The sequence below is a fragment of the Geotrypetes seraphini genome, chromosome 5 (assembly GCF_902459505.1).
Source record: "Geotrypetes seraphini chromosome 5, aGeoSer1.1, whole genome shotgun sequence".
Taxonomy (NCBI): domain Eukaryota; kingdom Metazoa; phylum Chordata; class Amphibia; order Gymnophiona; family Dermophiidae; genus Geotrypetes; species Geotrypetes seraphini.
In genome coordinates, this window is record NC_047088.1 from 211,491,535 (window position 1) to 211,512,135 (window position 20,601).

Consider the following 20,601-nt stretch of genomic DNA (forward strand, 5'->3'; position numbering starts at 1 on the left):
TGCCCCTGTGTCTTTCTTCTTGTCTTTCGGAAGGATGGGCTGGGAAGGGGCGGGCTCGCCTCATTTCGACGAGACGGGCCTCTCCGGCTGGACGGGCAAGTCCCGTCTGGCCAACAAGGAAAGGTTAGTTTGGTTGGGGGGAGGTTTGAGGGCTGTTAGCGCGGGGGTGTGTGTGCTAAGGGAGTGCGTCTTCTGGCAGGAGGGATTGGGCACCCTCCTGCCAGCGATCGGTAGTGTGCGGGGTTGGGGCGGTTGGTAGTGTCGGGGGGGGGGCATCTTCTGGCAGGAGGGTTTGGGCACCCTCCTGCCAGCAATTGGACAGGCGGCCGCGGCCTGCTATAGCAGCAGAGAGATCCCTTGCCGCAATAAGTATAGCGGCCGCGTCTACTTACAATGTAGACCAGCATTTTGTTGGCCTACATTGTAAGCGTCTCTTCTTCTACTAGGGAGACGCATAGGGCCGCCTAGGTTCGCCTAAGGCCCGCCTAAGGCCCTTAGGCGAGCTTAGGTGTCTTGCGGGCCTTGCCTTCAATATAGGCAGCCTGCCTGGGGAGCATTTTTTAAAAAAACGTGCATCCCGATTGGCTGATTAGACAGCTGTAGGACGCCTACAGCTGCCTAAAATCGGGACGCACTTTGTAGAATCAGGGCCAAGATGTAGAATCTTAAATTTATTTCTGGCCACTACTGGGAGCCAATGTAGGAATTTCAATAATGAAGTAATGTAATGTAATGTAATGTAATTTATTTCTTATATACCGCTACATCCGTTAGGTTCTAATGCTGTCACAACAAGACTTGTTTACAATAATTCTTGCAGCGGTGTTTTGTAACCGCTGAATTCTTGTTATTGAATTTTTAGAGACCTATGTACAAAAGAATTTCAGTAGTCAAGTTTGCAAAAAAACAAAAAACAACCTACCAAAATATGAGCAACCTTATGCAAATTGTTGTAAAATCATAGGACTGCTTCAAGTTTGTTTTGGTATTAGTAGGAATGATCATTAAAGTAAAATAAAAAAATGTAATTAAATGTATTTTTCTTTTTTTTTAGATAATGACTACATCTATACTTCAAAAGAAGGCAATGTTGTTCGTATTGATGCTGAGTCTTATAAAACAACAGATGTTCTCTCAAATACTACTTTAGTATGTTGAATTTCTATACATGTCTCAACATTTTATTCCTAATCACTTACTCCCCCTTTTACTATGCCACGGTAGAGGGTTTTACCGTGGTCCAGAGCCCTAAATGCTCCGACACTCATAGGACTTCTCTGAGCGTCAGAGCATTTAGTACCCCAGGCTGCAGAAGAAACGGCATCGTAGCGCGCGCTAAAACTGCTAGCACACCTTAGTAAAAGGAGCCCTAAGTGCTCTAATAATGAATCACAAAAACTCAAGTAGAGGGAACACAATGGTTGTAGAAATGCACAAGTGGTTACACAATTTTGGGTGGAACTGGTGAAGCAGAGAGTTGCACATGAAGGAATTCCCACTCCAGTGTACAGTACAGCTAAGTGAAACTGTTTACAACGTCATTGCTATTAAGAACAGTAGGAGCAGTCAGGGACTGATAAGCAGCTATGATGGTCCCTTGTACAACCTCTGCTTAATATCATTATCAGAGCACTTAGGTTGTGGGGCTGAGCATTTATCACTATAATTTATGCATTTGTAATTGTTTATGTGAGGAAGGTAGCTATGAGATCAAGTGCTAAATAAGTATATGCTGTGTTGGTTGAGCACATATTATATAATGTAGACAGAGGTATGAAAAAGCCTTAGTGCTTCTCAATAGCACCCAGAAAACTTCTTTTCTGCTTGGTTATCCATTTTAAAAAAGCCTCCCAATAAAACAGTGAAAACACATATATAATGAAAAATTTGTCAGATTTTCTATATTGAACTCATATACAGCATCGTGTAAGCCAGGGGCACCCAAAAGGTCAATCGCGATCGACTGGTAGATCGTGAAGGCAACGCGAGTCGATCGCGTTGCCTTCACGTTCTACTTGCTTCCCGACTCAGAAGCGCTGAGCCGACCAACTTTCCCTACCTGATGTCAATTCTGATGTCGGATAGGAAGTTCTGGGCCAGCCAATAGCTGCCTGGCTGGTCCAGAACTTCCTCTCCAATTTCAGAAATGACGTCGGGGAGAAGAAATCTGGTCAGCCTGACGCTTCTTTGTGGGAAAGCAGGGAGAGCTTGGGGCAGCGGTGGTTTGGAGGCCTGTTCCCCGATGGCGGCGGCAGTGGCTTGGGAGCAGGCAGGGAGACAGACAGAAAGAAGAGATAAAGAAAGAAAGGGGGGACAGAAAGACGGAAAGAAAGGGGGCATGGAGAGAGAAAGACAGACAGAAAGAAAGAGGGGCAGGGAGACAGAAAGAAAGAAAGACAGAAAGAAAGAAAGGGGGGACAGGAAGACAGAAAGAAAGGGGGCATGGAGAGAGAAAGACAGAAAGAAAGAAAGGGGAGCAGGGAGACAGAAAGAAACAAAGGGGAGGGGGCAGGGAGAGAGGAAGAAAATGTTGGTGGAGGGAATGAGGTCTGGAAGCATACAGCAGGCTGAAAGAAGGGAATAAATATTGGATGCACAGTCAGAAGAATAAAGTGCAACCAGAGACTCATGAAATCACCAGACAACAAAGGTAGGAAAAATAATTTTATTTTCAATTTAGTGATCAAAATGTGTTCATTTTGAGAATTTATATCTGCTGTCTATATTTTGCACTATGGCCTCCCTTTTACTAAACCATAATAGTGTTTTTTAGCGCAGGGAGCCTATGAGCATCGAGAGCAGCACAGGGCATTCAGCGCAGCTCCCTGCGCTAAAAACCACTATCACGGTTTAGTAAAAAGGGAGGGGGGTATATTTGTCTATTTTTGTATAGTTGTTCCTGAGGTGACTTTGCATAAAGTCATCTACCTTGACCTCTTTGAAAATCCGCAGAATATAAATGATAATTAACATTTTCTCTGCGTACAGTGTGCTTTGTGTTTTTTTAAATTTTATTGCTGGTAGATCATTTTGATTTGGTCATTTTAAAAGTAGCTTGCAAGCCCAAAAAGCGTGGGCACCCCTAGTGTAAGCCTTTCAGTGTTATATAAGTGATAAGTAGTAGTAGTAGTAACTTATCTGAAATACACCAGGTTGATCAGTATTTCAAAGTTCTTAGACTTCTTTATCAGGAAAAATATGGACTTTTCAAGCATTCCTAAAAGAACTCAAATTAGTTATTCTTAAATGCAAAAATCCATCAATAAAACATATCAGTAACGCTGGCTTTTACAAAACTATGGTAGAGGTTTCTATCATGGCCCAGTGAGGTAAATGCACTGACACTAATAGAAATCCTATCAGCGTTTGAGCACTTCTACTGCGGCCTTGAAAAAGGAGCCTTAAATATTTGCTGTTATAAAATTCCTGTTCATTTTTTGCTCAGTACACAAAAGAATGGTAGCAAGGCTAATATATATACTATGGTTAGAAACAACCAATCAGCGTAGAATTGCATTCACATTGGCTATCAAACCTTTTCTATTTCCAACCGGCAGATAGGAATCGGATTGAAACAAAACAATTTGTACACAGAAACTGTTGCATTCAATTAATAGCTCAAAATCTCAGAAGTTATGCAAAAGAAAATATAAAATACAAAAGCACTTGATAGCCATTCAGTAGTGACATTTAAGCGAATTGATATTTAATATATGTTGAATTTAAGTGGAAGATTGACTTTTGCTCCCGTTGTAGCAGAACTTTTTTTAGGATTATCTCCCTGGGGTTACTAAGGGATGTGGTCATTCACAAAACAGATATCCTATCGGTCTCTACTTAATATTAGCAGTTAGTCCCTTAAACTTGGTCAGCTATATTGCATGATAGCTGCCAAATTTAAGTGCTGACTGGACATAGTGGCCAAATCAGGCCATGCAAAAAGCAGTCTATTTTTTGACAAATATAACTTAGCTGGCCAGCACTTAGGGGTCCTTTTACTATTATAGTCTATGGATGTGTTAGCATTTAGCACGCACTAATATTTAGCATGTGCTAAAACAGCTAGCACTCCTTAGTAAAAGGACCCCTTAAAATTGACATAGCCAACTAAGTTTGAACTGGCCAAATGTAGACTGGATATTCAATGCCAGTCACCAGAAATTTCCTGGCACTGAATATCTGTGGTCAGCGGAAACTGTGTGAGGTAGCTAGCCTCGATTAGCCCCGGTATGCTTATTTATGATACTTGTTAATGTAGGGTAGGTGATGGAGCTTTTGTATTCAGCAGATAAGGCTTCAGTGCCTTGTTCTCATAAGCATGCTGGCATGTGCTGATCTTTGCAAGATGGTTCTGAATTCATAACCAAGATTGTGAACTTTGCCCTTTATATTTACACTCTGCCCTTTCCAGGGACCAGAGGGAAACTTATTTTTAACCTGAGATGGCTATGGAATGTATAAGACAAAGGTGTGTGCCTAAAGGATATGTGAAAGCTGCTGTTTTATGGATGGTAAAGTGATAAAGAATGTGTAAATGGTAACAGGGGTTTATTGCTATTTGGATCCTTGCTGGCCTTGCATGTCAGCAACTTCTAGGGCATTTATGAGTTTTGTTCTCATGGTAATATGCGGTTTAGTCTGAGTGCTTAGAAATTCCCCCATTATATCCTGAGGAGCTGAAGCGGATAATGTTGAAGAAAGTATGCAAATAAAACGGAAGTGTGGGCAGGTATTTTGGCTTCCAGCTCTTAGCTTACACTGAAGTCACAAACTGTGCATGCTGGGCGTGGTTTTCTACTTTTTTTCCATAGGTATTTTATATCAGCTGAGCACTGCTGTGAACTTCACAATGAGGGTGCCACATAAACATCTGACCACAACTCCCTTGCAGGTCATGGTGAACCCCCCCCCAAACAAAAAAAAAAAACAACAAAAAACCAAACCTACTATATCTATCTGTCTACAACCCCAATAGCCCTTATGGCTGCAGGTGCCACCTATATGGCAGTACAGTTGGATTGGGGGGGGGGAGGTTCGTGGACTCACATTTTTTTTTACCATGAATGCAGTGGTTAAAGTGGCTTATGGGCCTGGGTCCTTCTCTCTATGGTTCATTAGACCCTCCCACCAGACTACTTAAGCCACCTCTGTGCAAGTCTGATAGGCTTTTCTATGCCAGGTGCTGATGTTCTGGAGGCAGGTATGTACGTTTGTATTCTGATTTTTATGTTGGTGTGCTGGGGTCAGTGATCACTGGGGAAGTGTGGGGGAGGGTCTATACATTTTGTGTTCTGAGATTATCTGGTCACTTTTGATACCTTCTGGGCACTTAGACCTGCTTAGATCACCTAAGTCACAATGTATAAGTTCCATCCAAACAGCCTCATAAAACTTTTGGTTATACGGTACAACTAAGTCTAGGTTGACCCATATCCCGTCCAAATCCCACCCTCACCACTCCTCCTAAAATGCCCCTTTCAGCTCTGGGCATGCAGTGGCATTCAGAAGTCTAAAAAGTCCCTGGATATGTCTAAAAACCAATTATTGATTATTGGTACTTGGACGACCTGTCTTTTAGGTCGTCCAAGTGCTGCTTTGTGCGGATTTTTGGATGTATTTCTGTTTTGATTATGAACCTCATAGTGTATACCATATTTTGTAACTGATCTGCCCCAAATGCTTCATTATTTACATTTCACCTACTTTGTCATTATTTCCCCTCCCATAATCCTTCATTTAGGGGTACCTTTTACTAAAGCTTAGCACACACAAAATACTAAGAAGTCTATGTTATACCTATAGGCTTCCTAGCATTTGCATGCTTTAAGCTTTCATAAAAGAATCCTTTAATTTTCGAATAACATTTCTTTTTATTCCAGTGAATTCAACCTCTTTTTGGGGCTTAAATTTGCTAAATCTGGTAAAGCAGTTTTATAGCCAAGCAACTTTATACAAAGGCAGTAGAAAATAGCTAATTATTGCAATCTTGCTGAATGCACTGTCTATTGTTTATCAAATTATATTGATTGGAAAGAAGAACTGCCAGTTAAATAAATTAAGGTGATAGAATATTATATTCATCCTTTTGGGGTTATTTAGCAATTAGTATAGTACAATGTTCATGCGCAGATGTGAAGTCTTGATTGACCATATTTTTCTCTGATTCTCTATACACATTGGGGCTCATAATCAAAAATTAAAGACGTCCAAAAACCATCACAAGTCGGACACTTGAACATCCTAATCACTGGGACATCCAAGTGCCAATTTTCAAAAACATCTTTCTGGACATCTTGCAATGTATTCTAGCCGCTGGGCGCCCAAAGATCCAGAGAGCATGTTATGGGAGGCATGTTATGGGAGGCATGTTATGGGAGGCATGTTATGGGTAGCGTTTTGGGCGCATTTAGACCTGAGCATCCTGCATCTATAATCGACCGTTTCCTAAAGCATCCTGGATGGAACTTAGACGTTCTGAGCTAGACCTATTTTCAAAGCATCTGCCTAAAAAGTATCCAAACTAACAAGATGACCACTGAAGAGATTAAGTTATAACCCCCCACATGAACGGACGCTGGGTGAGTACTCAGCTTACCATCTCACAACAACCCGTTCGAATCATCAGTATATATGCTCCTAACACAGACCAACCAGATTTCTTTACCAATTTGGCCACCCACATCCTCCAAACCCTACTACTCCTGTTATTATAGGAGGTGATTTCAACCTCATTCTAGACGTGGTTAAGGATAGGAAATCCCACGTGACATATAAGAAGACCCGGTCTTGGTTCACCTTACATGACATCATTTCACAATTACAATTCATTGACCCATGGAGACTGCACCATCCTGATGATGACCGATTTACCTTCTTCTCGACCCCCCCACTCCACCTACTCTCACATTGACTATTTTCTTGCTAGCTCATCTCTGGTTGACCATCTCTCCTCTTCTACCATTGGAGACATTGCCATCTCTGAACATGCTGCCATCTCCTTGACTTGCAATCACTTTACTCTATCGCCTAGATCCAGACAATTGGAGATTTAATTCCTCTCTACTTGCGGAACCTGATTTTGTCCCCACCATCACTAACGCCATAAATGAATTCTTCTCCACCAATTTGCCAGCCATACCTCTTAGACCAATACATGGGATACTTTTAAGGCCTATATTCGGGGAATCATCATCCAATATTCCTCTCATCTCCACTCCGTCAGGAAAAAAACGAATCATAGACTTAGAGCAGCGTATTCACGTTGCAGAATCTAAACATGCTTCGGACCTATCTAATATCTCTATCCTAACGGATCGCCACAAACTTCGTTTCAAATATAATTCTTTACTCAGCACTGCTGCAGCTAGGTCAGTATTTGTTCAAGCATCTACGTACCATGCGGAAAATAACAAAACCGGCCATTTGCTTGCGAATCTTCTAAAAAAAAATCTTCTAATCAAACTTCTATTCCATCGATTAAGGACCCCTCCGGTGCCCTTCTTACTGGGACCTCCGCTGTATCGTCTCAATTTTTCTCCTTTTACCAATCATTATACTCTTCTGACTCCTCTTACTCGGCCTCCTCTGCGGATTCTTTCCTGGACATGCCTCATCCGACGGTCTCTTCATCTGACTTACCTCTTCTTGACAAGCAATTACTTCTTGGAAGCAATTACTTCTCTCGCCCCCAAGAAATCCCCGGGACCAGACGGTCTGACCACCGAATTTTATAAAGCTTTTCTTCAGACGTTATTGCCCCACATGCTAGCCTTCTTTCATTATCTTTGTGCCCATGGAACTGCTACTGGCTCTTTCACTGAAGCCACGCTGATTGTATTCCCAAAACCAGGAAAAGATCCTCATGACGTTAAAAACTACTGCCCTATCTCCCTCATTAATGTAGATGCCAAGATTTTTGCCAAAATCCTGGCCTCTCGAATGAAATCTGTTCTCTCCTATCTGATTAGTCCTGATCAATCAGGATTCCTTCACAATCGTCTCTTGTCTTATAACACCCGTCTATTCTCCCATATTCTTCATCATACTGACTCTAATCCTGATAGACTCTTGATTATGGCACTAGATGTCGAAAAGGCCTTCGACCGTGTTGAATGGCCTTTTCTCTTTCATACTCTTTCATGGTTCGGTTTTCCCGAAACATTCATACGAATGGTCAGAACCCTCTATTCCCACCCCCTAACTAAAATCATGATTAATGGACATTTGACTTCATCTTTTTCACCTTCACGGGGTACCAGACAGGGATGCCCTCTTTCTCCTCTTCTTTTTAATCTTGCACTTGAACCTCTTCTTTTAGCCATCCGGAAAGATTCTTCTATTAAGGGATTCCAACTTGACTCATTCTCTGTTAAACTTTCTGCTTATGCAGATGATATCTTGCTTTATGTCACCCCGGAGTCTTTACCCTCGGTCCTATTCCAAATTCACCGTTATTCCGCTATCTCCGGCTATAAGCTGAATGTTCTAAGTCTGAAATTATGCCATTAAACTGTATAGACGTGCAGACGGAGGTCACGGGACAGGGATTTCTTTGGTCCCCCCTAAAAATAAAATATCTCGGAATCTTCTTTGGTCCCTCCCTGGATTCCACCTTACAATTTAATATTGAATACCTCATCTCTACCATTCTTACATGTACTCGCAAGTGGTCTCCGCTCAACCTCACTTGGTATGGACGTCTCTCCACCATCAAGATGATGATTATCCCTAAAATTAATTATATCCTCAACATGCTTCCCATACTTCTCCCACACACTGTTTACGCTCGCATGGAGAAACTCCTTGTGGACTTTCTTTGGCAGGGGAAACAACCCAGAATTGCGCTTAAAAAATTGAAAGCCCCTCGTGCAGGAGGGGGGGGGTGTTAATTTTCCCTGCTTCAGAAGCTATCACATGGCCTACCTACTAACACAGGGTTCTCTTTGGCAGGAATCTGATCCAATTTCTGCCCGCCCTAATTGGTTACAATTCAAATTCACCTTGACAGATCCATTTTTTCTTAGGCATGCCCATTGTATGCCTCTTAATACGGCCATTAAAAATAACCCTATTCTTCAGAGCACATGGTCAGCAATTTGTTATGCTGACTCCATTTCCCCTCATAAATGGGCTATATCTTCATCAGCTCCAGTATGGAACAACCCGCGTATCACAATTAATAAGGAGTTGGTGGCATGGAAGAGATGGCAACAATAGGGGATTTGGTATATTCATCATCTCCAGAATGACCAATGGTTCTCTTTTTCCGATCTTATGGTCAAATTCCACATCCCTCAATCTCAATACTTCCTCTGGATTCAGCTTCATCATAGTCTCAAATCAGCCTTTCCATCTTCCTCCTCTCTTACATAGTAACATAGTAACATAGTAACATAGTAACATAGTAGATGACGGCAGATAAAGACCCGAATGGTCCATCCAGTCTGCCCAACCTGATTCAATTTAAATTTTTTTTTTTTTTTTTTTTTTTTTCTTCTTCTTAGCTATTTCTGGGCGAGAATCCAAAGCTTTACCCGGTACTGTGCTTGGGTTCCAACTGCCGAAATCTCTGTTAAGACTTACTCCAGCCCATCTACACCCTCCCAGCCATTGAAGCCCTCCCCTGCCCATCCTCCTCCAAACGGCCATACACAGACACAGACCGTACAAGTCTGCCCAGTAATTGGCCTAGTTCAATCTTTAATATTATTTTCTGATTCTAAATCTTCTGTGTTCATCCCACGCTTCTTTGAACTCAGTCACAGTTTTACTCTCCACCACCTCTCTCGGGAGCGCATTCCAGGCATCCACCACCCTCTCCGTAAAGTAGAATTTCCTAACATTGCCCCTGAATCTACCACCCCTCAACCTCAAATTATATCCTCTGGTTTTACCATTTTCCTTTCTCTGGAAAAGATTTTGTTCTACGTTAATACCCTTTAAGTATTTGAACGTCTGAATCATATCTCCCCTGCCTCTCCTTTCCTCTAGGGTATACATATTCAGGGCTTCCAGTCTCTCCTCATACGTCTTCTGGCGCAAGCCTCCTATCATTTTCGTCGCCCTCCTCTGGACCGCCTCAAGTCTTCTTACGTCTTTCGCCAGATACGGTCTCCAAAACTGAACACAATACTCCAAGTGGGGCCTCACCAATGACCTGTACAGGGGCATCAACACCTTCTTTCTTCTACTGACTACGCCTCTCTTTATACAGCCCAGAATCCTTCTGGCAGCAGCCACTGCCTTGTCACACTGTTTTTTCGCCTTTAGATCTTCGGACACTATCACCCCAAGGTCCCTCTCCCCGTCCGTGCATATCAGCTTCTCTCCTCCCAGCATATACGGTTCCTTCCTATTATTAATCCCCAAATGCATTACTCTGCATTTCTTTGCATTAAATTTTAGTTGCCAGGCATTAGACCATTCCTCTAACTTTTGCAGAACCTTTTTCATATTTTCCACTCCCTCTTCGGTGTCTACTCTGTTACAAATCTTGGTATCATCTGCAAAAAGGCACACTTTTCCTTCTAACCCTTCAGCAATGTCACTTACATACATATTGAACAGGATTGGCCCCAGCACCGAACCCTGAGGGACTCCACTAGTCACCTTTCCTTCCTTCGAGCGACTTCCATTAACCACCACCCTCTGGCGTCTGTCCGACAGCCAGTTTCTGACCCAGTTCACCACTTTGGGTCCTAACTTCAGCCCTTCAAGTTTGTTCAACAGCCTCCTATGAGGAACTGTATCAAAGGCTTTGCTGAAATCCAAGTAAATTACATCTAGCATATGTCCTCGATCCAGCTCTCTGGTCACCCAATCAAAAAATTCAATCAGGTTCGTTTGGCACGATTTACCTTTTGTAAAGCCATGTTGCCTCGGATCCTGTAACCCATTAGATTCAAGGAAATACACTATCCTTTCTTTCAGCAACACTTCCATTATTTTTCCAATAACTGAAGTGAGGCTCACCGGCCTGTAGTTTCCTGCTTCATCCCTGTGACCACTTTTATGAATAGGGACCACATCCGCTCTCCTCCAATCCCCAGGAATCACTCCCGTCTCCAGAGATTTGTTGAACAAGTCTTTAATAGGACTCGCCAGAACCTCTCTGAGTTCCCTTAGTATCCTGGGATGGATCCCGTCTGGTCCCATCGCTTTGTCCACCTTCAGTTTTTCAAGTTGCTCATAAACACCCTCCTCCGTGAACGGCGCAGAATCTACTCCATTTTCTCGTGTAACTTTGCCGGACAATCTCGGTCCTTCTCCAGGATTTTCTTCTGTGAACACAGAACAGAAGTATTTGTTTAGCACATTTGCTTTCTCCTCATCACTCTCCACATATTTGTTCCCAGCATCTTTTAGCCTAGCAATTCCATTTTTTATCTTCCTCCTTTCACTAATATATCTGAAAAAATTTTTATCTCCCTTTTTTACATTTTTAGCCATTTGTTCTTCCGCCTGTGCCTTCGCCAAACGTATCTCTCTCTTGGCTTCTTTCAGTTTCACCCTGTAGTCCTTTCTGCTCTCCTCTTCTTGGGTTTTTTTATATTTCATGAACGCCAACTCTTTCGCCTTTATTTTCTCAGCCACTAGGTTGGAGAACCATATCGGCTTCCTTTTTCTTTTGTTTTTATTGATTTTCTTCACATAAAGGTCCGTAGCCATTTTTATCGCTCCTTTCAGCTTAGACCACTGTCTTTCCACTTCTCTTATGTCCTCCCATCCTAACAGCTCTTTCTTCAGGTACTTTCCCATTGCATTAAAGTCCGTACGTTTGAAATCTAGGACTTTAAGTATCGTGCGGCCGCTCTCCACTTTAGCCGTTATATCAAACCAAACCGTTTGATGATCGCTACTACCCAGGTGAGCACCCACTCGAACATTAGAGATACTCTCTCCATTTGTGAGGACCAGATCCAATATCGCTTTTTCCCTTGTGGGTTCCGTCACCATTTGTCTGAGCAGAGCCTCTTGAAAGGCATCCACAATCTCCCTACTTCTTTCCGATTCCGCAGACGGAACATTCCAGTCCGCATCCGGCAGGTTGAAATCTCCCAACAGCAGAACCTCCTCTTTCCTTCCAAACTTTTGGATATCCACAATCAGATCCTTATCAATTTGCTGCGATTGAGTCGGAGGTCTGTAGACTACACCCACGTAGATAGAAGTTCCATCTTCTCTTTTCAGAGCAATCCATATCGCTTCTTCCTCTCCCCAGGTCCCTTGCATTTCGGTCGCTTGGATATTGATCTTTACATAGAGAGCTACTCCTCCACCTTTATGACCATCTCTGTCCTTCCTAAAAAGATTATATCCCGGTATGTTTGCATCCCATCCATGTGATTCACTGAACCATGTCTCTGTGATAGCAACAATATCTAGATCTGCCTCTAATATCAGGGCTTGCAGATCATGAACTTTGTTGCTTAGACTGCGAGCATTTGTGGTCATCGCTTTCCAGCTATTTTTCAGCGATAATCTCCTTTTTCGTATGGATTTTTGTGTCGTTTCACTTTCCGTTGCAATACTGTCCCTCCTGACTTACCTAACCTTTTCTTTCCTATTCTACCATGAAAGGTCAGACATCCAAGTGGTACAAATACATCCAATCTCACACCACTATACCTCCACATGATACCATAGCTAAATGGGATATTTCATTAAATACATCATTTTCCGAACAATCGTGGCTACTCATGTGGCCTAAACTACTGAAGTCTCTTCGTTCAGCCTCCCATGTACAAACAGCTATATTCTTATACCACAGGGCCTTTTGGACACCGGCTAAATCAGCCAAAATAAATCGATCATATGATGGATGCTGCTGGACTTGTAAATCCCCTGATGGCTCCTTACTTCATATGCTCAACTTATGTACACATGTCTTATCTTTCTGGTCGAATGTCTGGTCTACAATTGCCCGTATCTTACATATCACCAATTCTTTCTCCTTTGATTTACTATTTCATGGTTCTTCGATACTTTCTTCCCCTCCATACTAATACCAATAACAAATGTGACCTCAACCAACTCAAAACATATCTCCTCCATCATGCTCGAAATAGAAAAATGGACTTTAAACTTCAAACTGAAATTAAACTCAGAAAAGACAAAGATTTTCCTTGCTATCCCAAACGAGAAAATCTCCGCAACTACAATATATGTAAACGGCCATGATCACCCAATACTAAAAAACATAAAAATACTGGGAGTCACCCTGGATACCCACCTGACCCTGACCGAGCACATAAACTCGGTGACTAAAAAATGCTTCTTCATCCTTTGGAAACTGAAAACCATAAAAAAATACTTCGACCCGCTATCCTTCAGAATATTGGTACAATCACTGATTTTATCCACCCTGGACTACTGTAACATTGTCTACTTGGGAATATCTAAAAAAATGTGAGAAAACTGAGAATAGTTCAAAATACGGCCATCCGTCTAATATTCGGACTAAAGAAGAGCGATCATGTTAGTCCATTCTACAAACTCCTTCATTGGTTACCAATTGAAGCACAAATTCTATTCAAATTCTCCTGCCTCTGCTATAAACTAATCTGGGGACTGGCCCCCAGCTACCTACTACCTCACTTCGAATTCCACTCCTCTATTAGGCCTACCAGAAACCGTAACCTCTTTACCTACCCAAATTTCATAGGCTGTAGATATCGCACCTTCTTTGATAGAACATTCAAATTCCAAGCAGGTAGACTGCAAACTTGGACAGGCTACTTCACTGATGCCGCCAGAGAATCATATAGTTTCTTTAGGAAAGAACTAAAAACCACCTTGTTTAAGAAATTTATAACCTAACCAGACTTCTCCCCTAAAATCGGAGCCTCCTCCCATCCCAAGGAGTCCGTCTACCCTCTTCTGCCAAAATTTCTATCTTTAATTGTTACCAGTTTTTCCCACTGGTGCCCGTCCTTCGTTCAAATGTACTAAGTTAACAACTTACTTCTCATCAACATCTTAAGTTATCTTTTTCACCTTCGCAGTCTTGCACCTTTGTAACTCAAAGTGCAATCTTCTTTCTCTTCTCCTACTTATGCTCTGAATATCGTCGACTGTATAATGCTACTCATTGTGAAACCGTGTAATACACAGACCCTGTAACTCTCCTGTTACTATCACTAGATGTTCAATGCTATACTCTGTAATTCGCTGACTGTACAGTTTCTCTTCATTGTAAACCACCTAGAAGTCGCAAGATTGTTGGCGGTATATAAGAATAAAGTTATTATTATTATTATTATTATTATTCCCATCACCCATGAACACTTGTTAATTATTATTTTATTCACTGCTCTCTCCACTATCCTCCACAATTGGAAGGATACCACTAAATTACACGTCACTCAGTGGTGAAACTCTATATGTCTCCTTGTGAAATATGAATGTCATTTTGCTGAATGCAATAATTCCATGTCCACTTATGCAAAAATCTGGTCTCCCGTACTTGAATATTGTAAAGCAGATCCTTGACTTCTACGTTTATATATTAATATGTTCTGTATCTTACCTTACCCTTTATCATCTGATTTCAGGCATTTCTCCGGTTGTCACATATCTCAAGCTGTATATACCATTTTCTTTTATTTTACATTCTATGTTTGGATCAGCTTGACTGATTACTCTGACTCATTATTAGAACTTATCACCTAATGGGTTTACACCCTTTTTTTTGAACTAATGTCTTCTCATCTTTTTCTTTCTTATGCATTTATTCATTTGTGATTACTCTTTCATTGTGGATGCACTTCACATTTGTTAATGCTATTGTTATTCTGTGTTCCTTATTAGAACACCCATATTGTTGGCTTTGTATTTCTTCTCATATATATAATCAATAAAACTCTTTGAACTAAAAAAAAAAAAGTTATAACCCCCCCAAACACACACACACTCGCCTAGTGATCACTAACCTCATCATGCACCCCAAAAATATGAATGAAACAGTACATACCTGTCTCTAGAACAGCAGTATCTGGTATGTAAAAGGTTAGTAGAGCATCACACATATGTCTTAACTAGTCTGGTAGATGAACTAATGAGTCAGAGAGGAGGACCCAGGCCCATAAACTCCAACTAGTAGATTTATGGTGGAAAGTGTGACCCTCGCCAAACCAAAAAAACCCACCAAAAACCCCAAAAGAGAGTGATGTGATGAGGGAGGGTGGAATAGTCCCCTGAGCTGAGGGATGGGGGGAAGGTGGGTGGAATAATCCTGGGGAGAGCAAAAGCGGAGCTGATGGGGTGCAAGAGGAGAGAGTGATGTGGTGAGGGAGGGTGGAATAGTCCCCTGAGCTGAGGGAGGGGGGGAGGTGGATGGAATAATCCTGAGGAGAGCAAAAGCAGAGATGATGGGGTGCAGGAGGATAGAGTGATGTGGTGAGGGAGGGTGGAATAGTCCCCTGAGCTGAGGGAGGGGGGGTGGTAGATGGAATAATCCTGGGGAGAGCAAAAGCGGAGCTGATGGGGTGCAGGAGGAAAGAGTGATGTGGTGAGGGAGGGTGGAATAGTCCCCTGAGCTGAGGGAGGGGGGGGATATGGGGTGGGATGGGGTGGGGTGGGGTGGAATAATCCTGGGGAGAGCAAAAGCGGAGCTCATGGGGTGCAGGAGGAGAGAGGGCCGCCGCATGAGCGGACTGCTGGACATGATGGACAGGTGGGTATATTAGGGTTTGGGGGAATTTTGGAAGGCTCAGCATAAATTATAAGGGGGTTATGGTAGTTCACAGTGCAGCGGTTAAGACAGGTCATTTTCAGCCTGTTCTTTCTTGTGTTTATTTTATCCATTCTGGTTTTCTGATATATCACGTGCCATCAGTAGGGACCCCTGAGGAAGTAGTGTTTCTTCGAAACACGGACCGTGTTGGGTCCAGTCCATATGAACATTAGGACCAGTTGTTGGATATATTTTTGCAGTTTATATAATTGTTTTATAAATGATTTATATGATTTTAAGAGATTTGTATTTTAAATAAACTCCTGCACCCTGTATATTACACTGCAGTTTTCTTTTGGTTTCGAGATGTATACATGACACCCTTTATGTGAAATTCACAGCAGTGCCCTCTAAGGTTTCCCACTGCTTTAGTGGCATGTCTGTGTGGCCAGTCCATCACAATGATGGCCACTCCCATGTCCAAATAGTCTAGATTTGGATGTTTTTAACCTGAATGTTTCACTGGTCGAAAATGGGAAATACAGTTAGACATCCTAAAGCTAGACATCCTGGAGGCCAAGACATCCAAGAAAATGATTTTTGAAAAAAAAAAAATAAAAATGTGGACATTCAGCGATTTTGAAAATGGATGTTTCTCCACCTTCGAATTTGGACATCTTGCGGCAAACATCCAAGTCAGACTTAGATGTCCTTTCCAGAATGGCCCTCATTCGGTGCTAGTTTGTTGTGTAGCATTCTAGAGATATCAGTGCATCATATAGTACGAGAAATTTAGTCCTGAATGATGCTTCATAGAAATGGAAGGCTGAGAATGTCTGTTTAGGAAAGGAATCTTCTTTATGGCATGGCAAAGCACGGGAAAATGTGTAAAGGGGTTTGACACAGGGGTTTTCATGTTCTCAACCTCAACATCTCTGTACACTGAAAAAGAGCTAATGAGGGTGATGTGCATTATAATGAAGATGATGATGCATTATAGATTGGAGATTGATCTAAATATTATGAGACTGCATGTCTTTTTCAAAGATAGATGGATGCATTTAACAGCCTTGCTGATTGGTGTTTGACTAAGTCCTAATGTTGAATAAATCAAGCTTTAAATTATTTTCATGGCAAACGGGTATAATTGCTTATTTAGAAAATCACAAAAGTTTAATTGTATTTAACATTTGTCAATATTTGAGTACACATTTAACTCAAATAGGTGAAAAGTCTGCAGGTACATGTTGGCTCCGATTTTATAAATGGCGCCTAAAGCTTAGGTACCGAGAAGTGTGTCACTTATGCGTAATTCTATAAAAGCTAGGTGATCTTTATAGAATCACATTTAGTTGTGCCTAAAGTGGACTTAGACATTGATAGGTGTCCTAACCATATGCACACCCTATTTATGCCAGGGTTTTCTTGCTCTAAATGAGTGCACCTAATGGCATCTAAATTCAAAACAGTCACCTACAAGAAAAACATACCCACAATCTGCCCTATAGTTACACCTACTTCCTAGTAGCTGCCTTGAACTAGGCACCTATCATCCAATTAAGTGCAATTTATGTCAATTACAAGGTGCTTATTGTTAATTATTAGTATCAATTAAGTCTTTTAATTAATTATGTTAGGCACCTAGATCAGCATGGCATGCCACTCTATGTGCCTAAACTTAGGAGTCCTTTTACATACCGTGCGTTAAACCGCCTGCCGCGCTAGTACCTAATGCCTCCATTGATGAGGCGTTAGGATTTTAGGCTGCCTCGGGGGTTAGCGCGTGATGAAACGTCCAACGCGCTAACCCCCGTAGCGCGCCTTGATAAAAGGAGCCCTTAGGATTCATTTATAGAACCAGGACCTTTGTGCCTGTGGACTTGTGGACCTTTGAGATAATATCCCAAGAGAATCTACTTGGTTAGAAGAATGCATTACAGAAACATGGTTAGTAGAATCTGATACAGTATTTTAAAAATTAGCTTTAGCGTGACAGTACATAAGTACGAGTACCCGTAGACTTTGCATCTGTTATACCAACTGCAGAGTCTGTGTGTGAATTTGAAAATCTCACATGCTTTTCCTTCACTGACCTCTTCCCATCCCTAGATGCACTTTTTTCTTTGTTGCAAAAGTTAGCCACATTCTGAAATTTGACAGATTTGGGAGGGGAGTTTTCAGCTCCAAGTAACACCGCAGCTGCCCTTTAGAAAATACCCACTCCCCAAATCCCCACACACAAACATATATCTAACTAGATGTAAAAATATAAAATAGCGTACCGCACTGTATTTTTTTTAATAAGCAGAACTTTTCTGTTTTGGACAGGATACCTGTAATTCATCATTTCATTCATTATCAGCAGACCAACATTTTGCTCTTCTGCAAAACAGTTATGAAAAGGTAATTATTTTAAAATCACTAATATCTACATTAAATACTGCACAGAGTATCAGGTGTTAAATGTGTTCATTTAAAATGACAGATGGTAGAGAAACAGTAGCATTAAAAAGAAATTGTGTGGATTGACAGTTTTAGACATTATGCGGAATGGATCAACAAGATCAAGAACACACTGACAAGTTAAGTTAAAACTAAGGACCCCTTTTACAAAGCTACAGTAGCAATTCTCTCGCAGCATACGCTCCAAAGCCCACAGGAATTGAATGGGCTTCGGTGGAATTGCCACAGGGGAATTGCTGCCGTGGCTTTGTAAAAGGAACCCTAAATATAAAAACCTAAAATATTATAAAAGAGAAATGTAATGGTCCTCCACTCTGGTCTGATATATGCAAATTGCAACTAATGGATCCATCAGAGAACAAGGAAACTTTTTTGACTTTAATTGGAACTGATGCTCAGATATAATGTAATTACATTGAAAAACCAACATTTCTTTTACAGCTCTGGAGACATTCCTATACTGCTTCATACCATATTTATGATCTAAATGAAAGGTCAGTAGCCTTTCCATCAAAACAAAGAGATTTAAGACCACTCTTTTAAAGGAAACATCCCATGTATGTTGTTTAATTATCATTATCACTTTTTTCCTAGTAAATTGATAACTGAAAATCCAATCCCTAACTGCATACAGTATATAACCTGGTCACCTGTTGGTCACAAACTGGTTAGTAAGACTATTATATACTAATTTATAAAGAACAGTGCTTCAAAATAATGTTACAGTATTGTGTTAACTGCAATGATTAGTATATGTTAGTATAAATTAATGCATTTTATGGGTTGTTGGTAATGGTAGCATGTGGAAGGGTATTCTATAAATGACGCATAAATTTGTATACACAAATGTGGATACATGCCCAATTTGTACATACAATTTAATTGAGTAACTAGCCTATTAGCGTCAATAATTGGACACTAATCATTGACATTAATTGGCAACAATTAGGATTTATGCACCATCTTGCTAAGTGCAATTCAATAAAGATGTGCATGTAAATTTTATAGCCCGCAGTGGATAAGGGGATGTGGCCAAGGGAGGCCATGAGCAGGTCAGGGGCATTTACTAAAGTAGTGCACACTATTATAGAATTTGGTGGAATCCATCCCTAATTTAGGCATCGGAACTTATACCAGGGTTCAGCTGGTGTAAATCCCCTTGCCTAAAAGTTGGGCTGTTCTATAAATGGCACCCAATTCCGAGTGCCATTTAAAGAATAGATCTCAGCACTCATTTTTCAGTGCCCAAATTTAGTCCTAAATGGATAATGTCTAGGTGTGATTCTACAAAAGATAGTTGTTTATTACATGGCCTTAGCAGCACCTAACACCAAAGTAGGTATGTTTGAGTAGAAAATGACTTAGGTATCGCTAAGTGTGATTCTCTAATGGACTTAGGCACCTATAATGTAGGCCTTTAAATCCCTGGCCTACAATACAGGCACCTAAGTTTTAAGTTAGGTGCCACTAAGCACTATTCTATAATGGGCAGCTAAGTGTGATTGACATGCGATAGGAACCTATTTTTATAGGCGCCAACTACAGAATCTGAGTTTGCCTCAGAGTTTGTCAAGTTTGAGTTCATGCTAGAGCAGGAAAAATCTTATATCAAGACTTCTCAAACTGTGAGTCACAACCCCAAATGGGAATGCACAGGCCATGTTTGGGATCATGACCCAGCCTGGAAGTACATAGTGGTGTCATTACTATATACCTCAGTAGGGTTATGGACATCACTGCAGCTGCAGGCATGGAGGTCTCAGCCCTAAAAAAGATTGGTAAATGCTGAATTATATGAAAGGATTTGGCAGAAAATTGTTGAGGAGGTGGGGACTTGCTCAGTTAGTAGACTGATAAACGAAAATGCCAATAAAATAATTTATAGATGGTGCCTAACACCCTCAAAACTCAAAGTGATCTTTGTAGTAGTGCTGCCCGATTCAGGTAAAAAATTTTCAATTTGATTTGGCCTATTGAATCGATTTTTTTATTCACTTTTCCTGCCCAATCAGGCGGGGTTTTTTTGGGTTTTTTTTTTTTTTTTTTCAAACATCCTAATGGATTTATTTTGTAACTTTTTCATCCACCCCACCACTTTTTCCCTCTCAAACTTCTTGCCAGCACAGTGGTGTAAACATGATAAACAAAAAAAAATGACATTTCCTCTCTCTATTAGGACCTAGCTCAAGCTCGCTGTCTAACATCAGCTCTGGCAGGATACACATTTCATATCTGACATATTGTAATCACAAAATAGAAAATAAAATTATTTTCTCTACCTTCCATTGCCATATCCACCATTTGTTTCTTTCCCACTGTCTGCCATCTCTCTCTCTCTCTCTATATATATATATCTTGTGCCTTGGGTCAAAACCTCTTTATTCCCCTCTATGCAACATCTTTCTCTTCCTCCCCTCCATTATGTGCAACATTTCTTTCTCTCTCTACATGCACCATCTTTCCCT

The 20,601-nt window shown here is 41.2% G+C and overlaps 1 protein-coding gene across 1 annotated transcript in view; it reads left to right on the forward strand.

Moving 5' to 3' along the window:
* Positions 1 to 20,601, forward strand: part of LOC117360800 (dipeptidyl peptidase 4-like) — a 165,583-nt gene that overhangs the window by 55,606 nt on the left and 89,376 nt on the right. The window contains exons 6-9 of the mRNA XM_033945200.1: positions 1,055 to 1,149; positions 18,002 to 18,076; positions 18,578 to 18,630; positions 18,731 to 18,803. Coding sequence (XP_033801091.1) covers positions 1,055 to 1,149; positions 18,002 to 18,076; positions 18,578 to 18,630; positions 18,731 to 18,803 — 296 coding nt within the window. The remainder of the gene's footprint in view (positions 1 to 1,054; positions 1,150 to 18,001; positions 18,077 to 18,577; positions 18,631 to 18,730; positions 18,804 to 20,601) is intronic.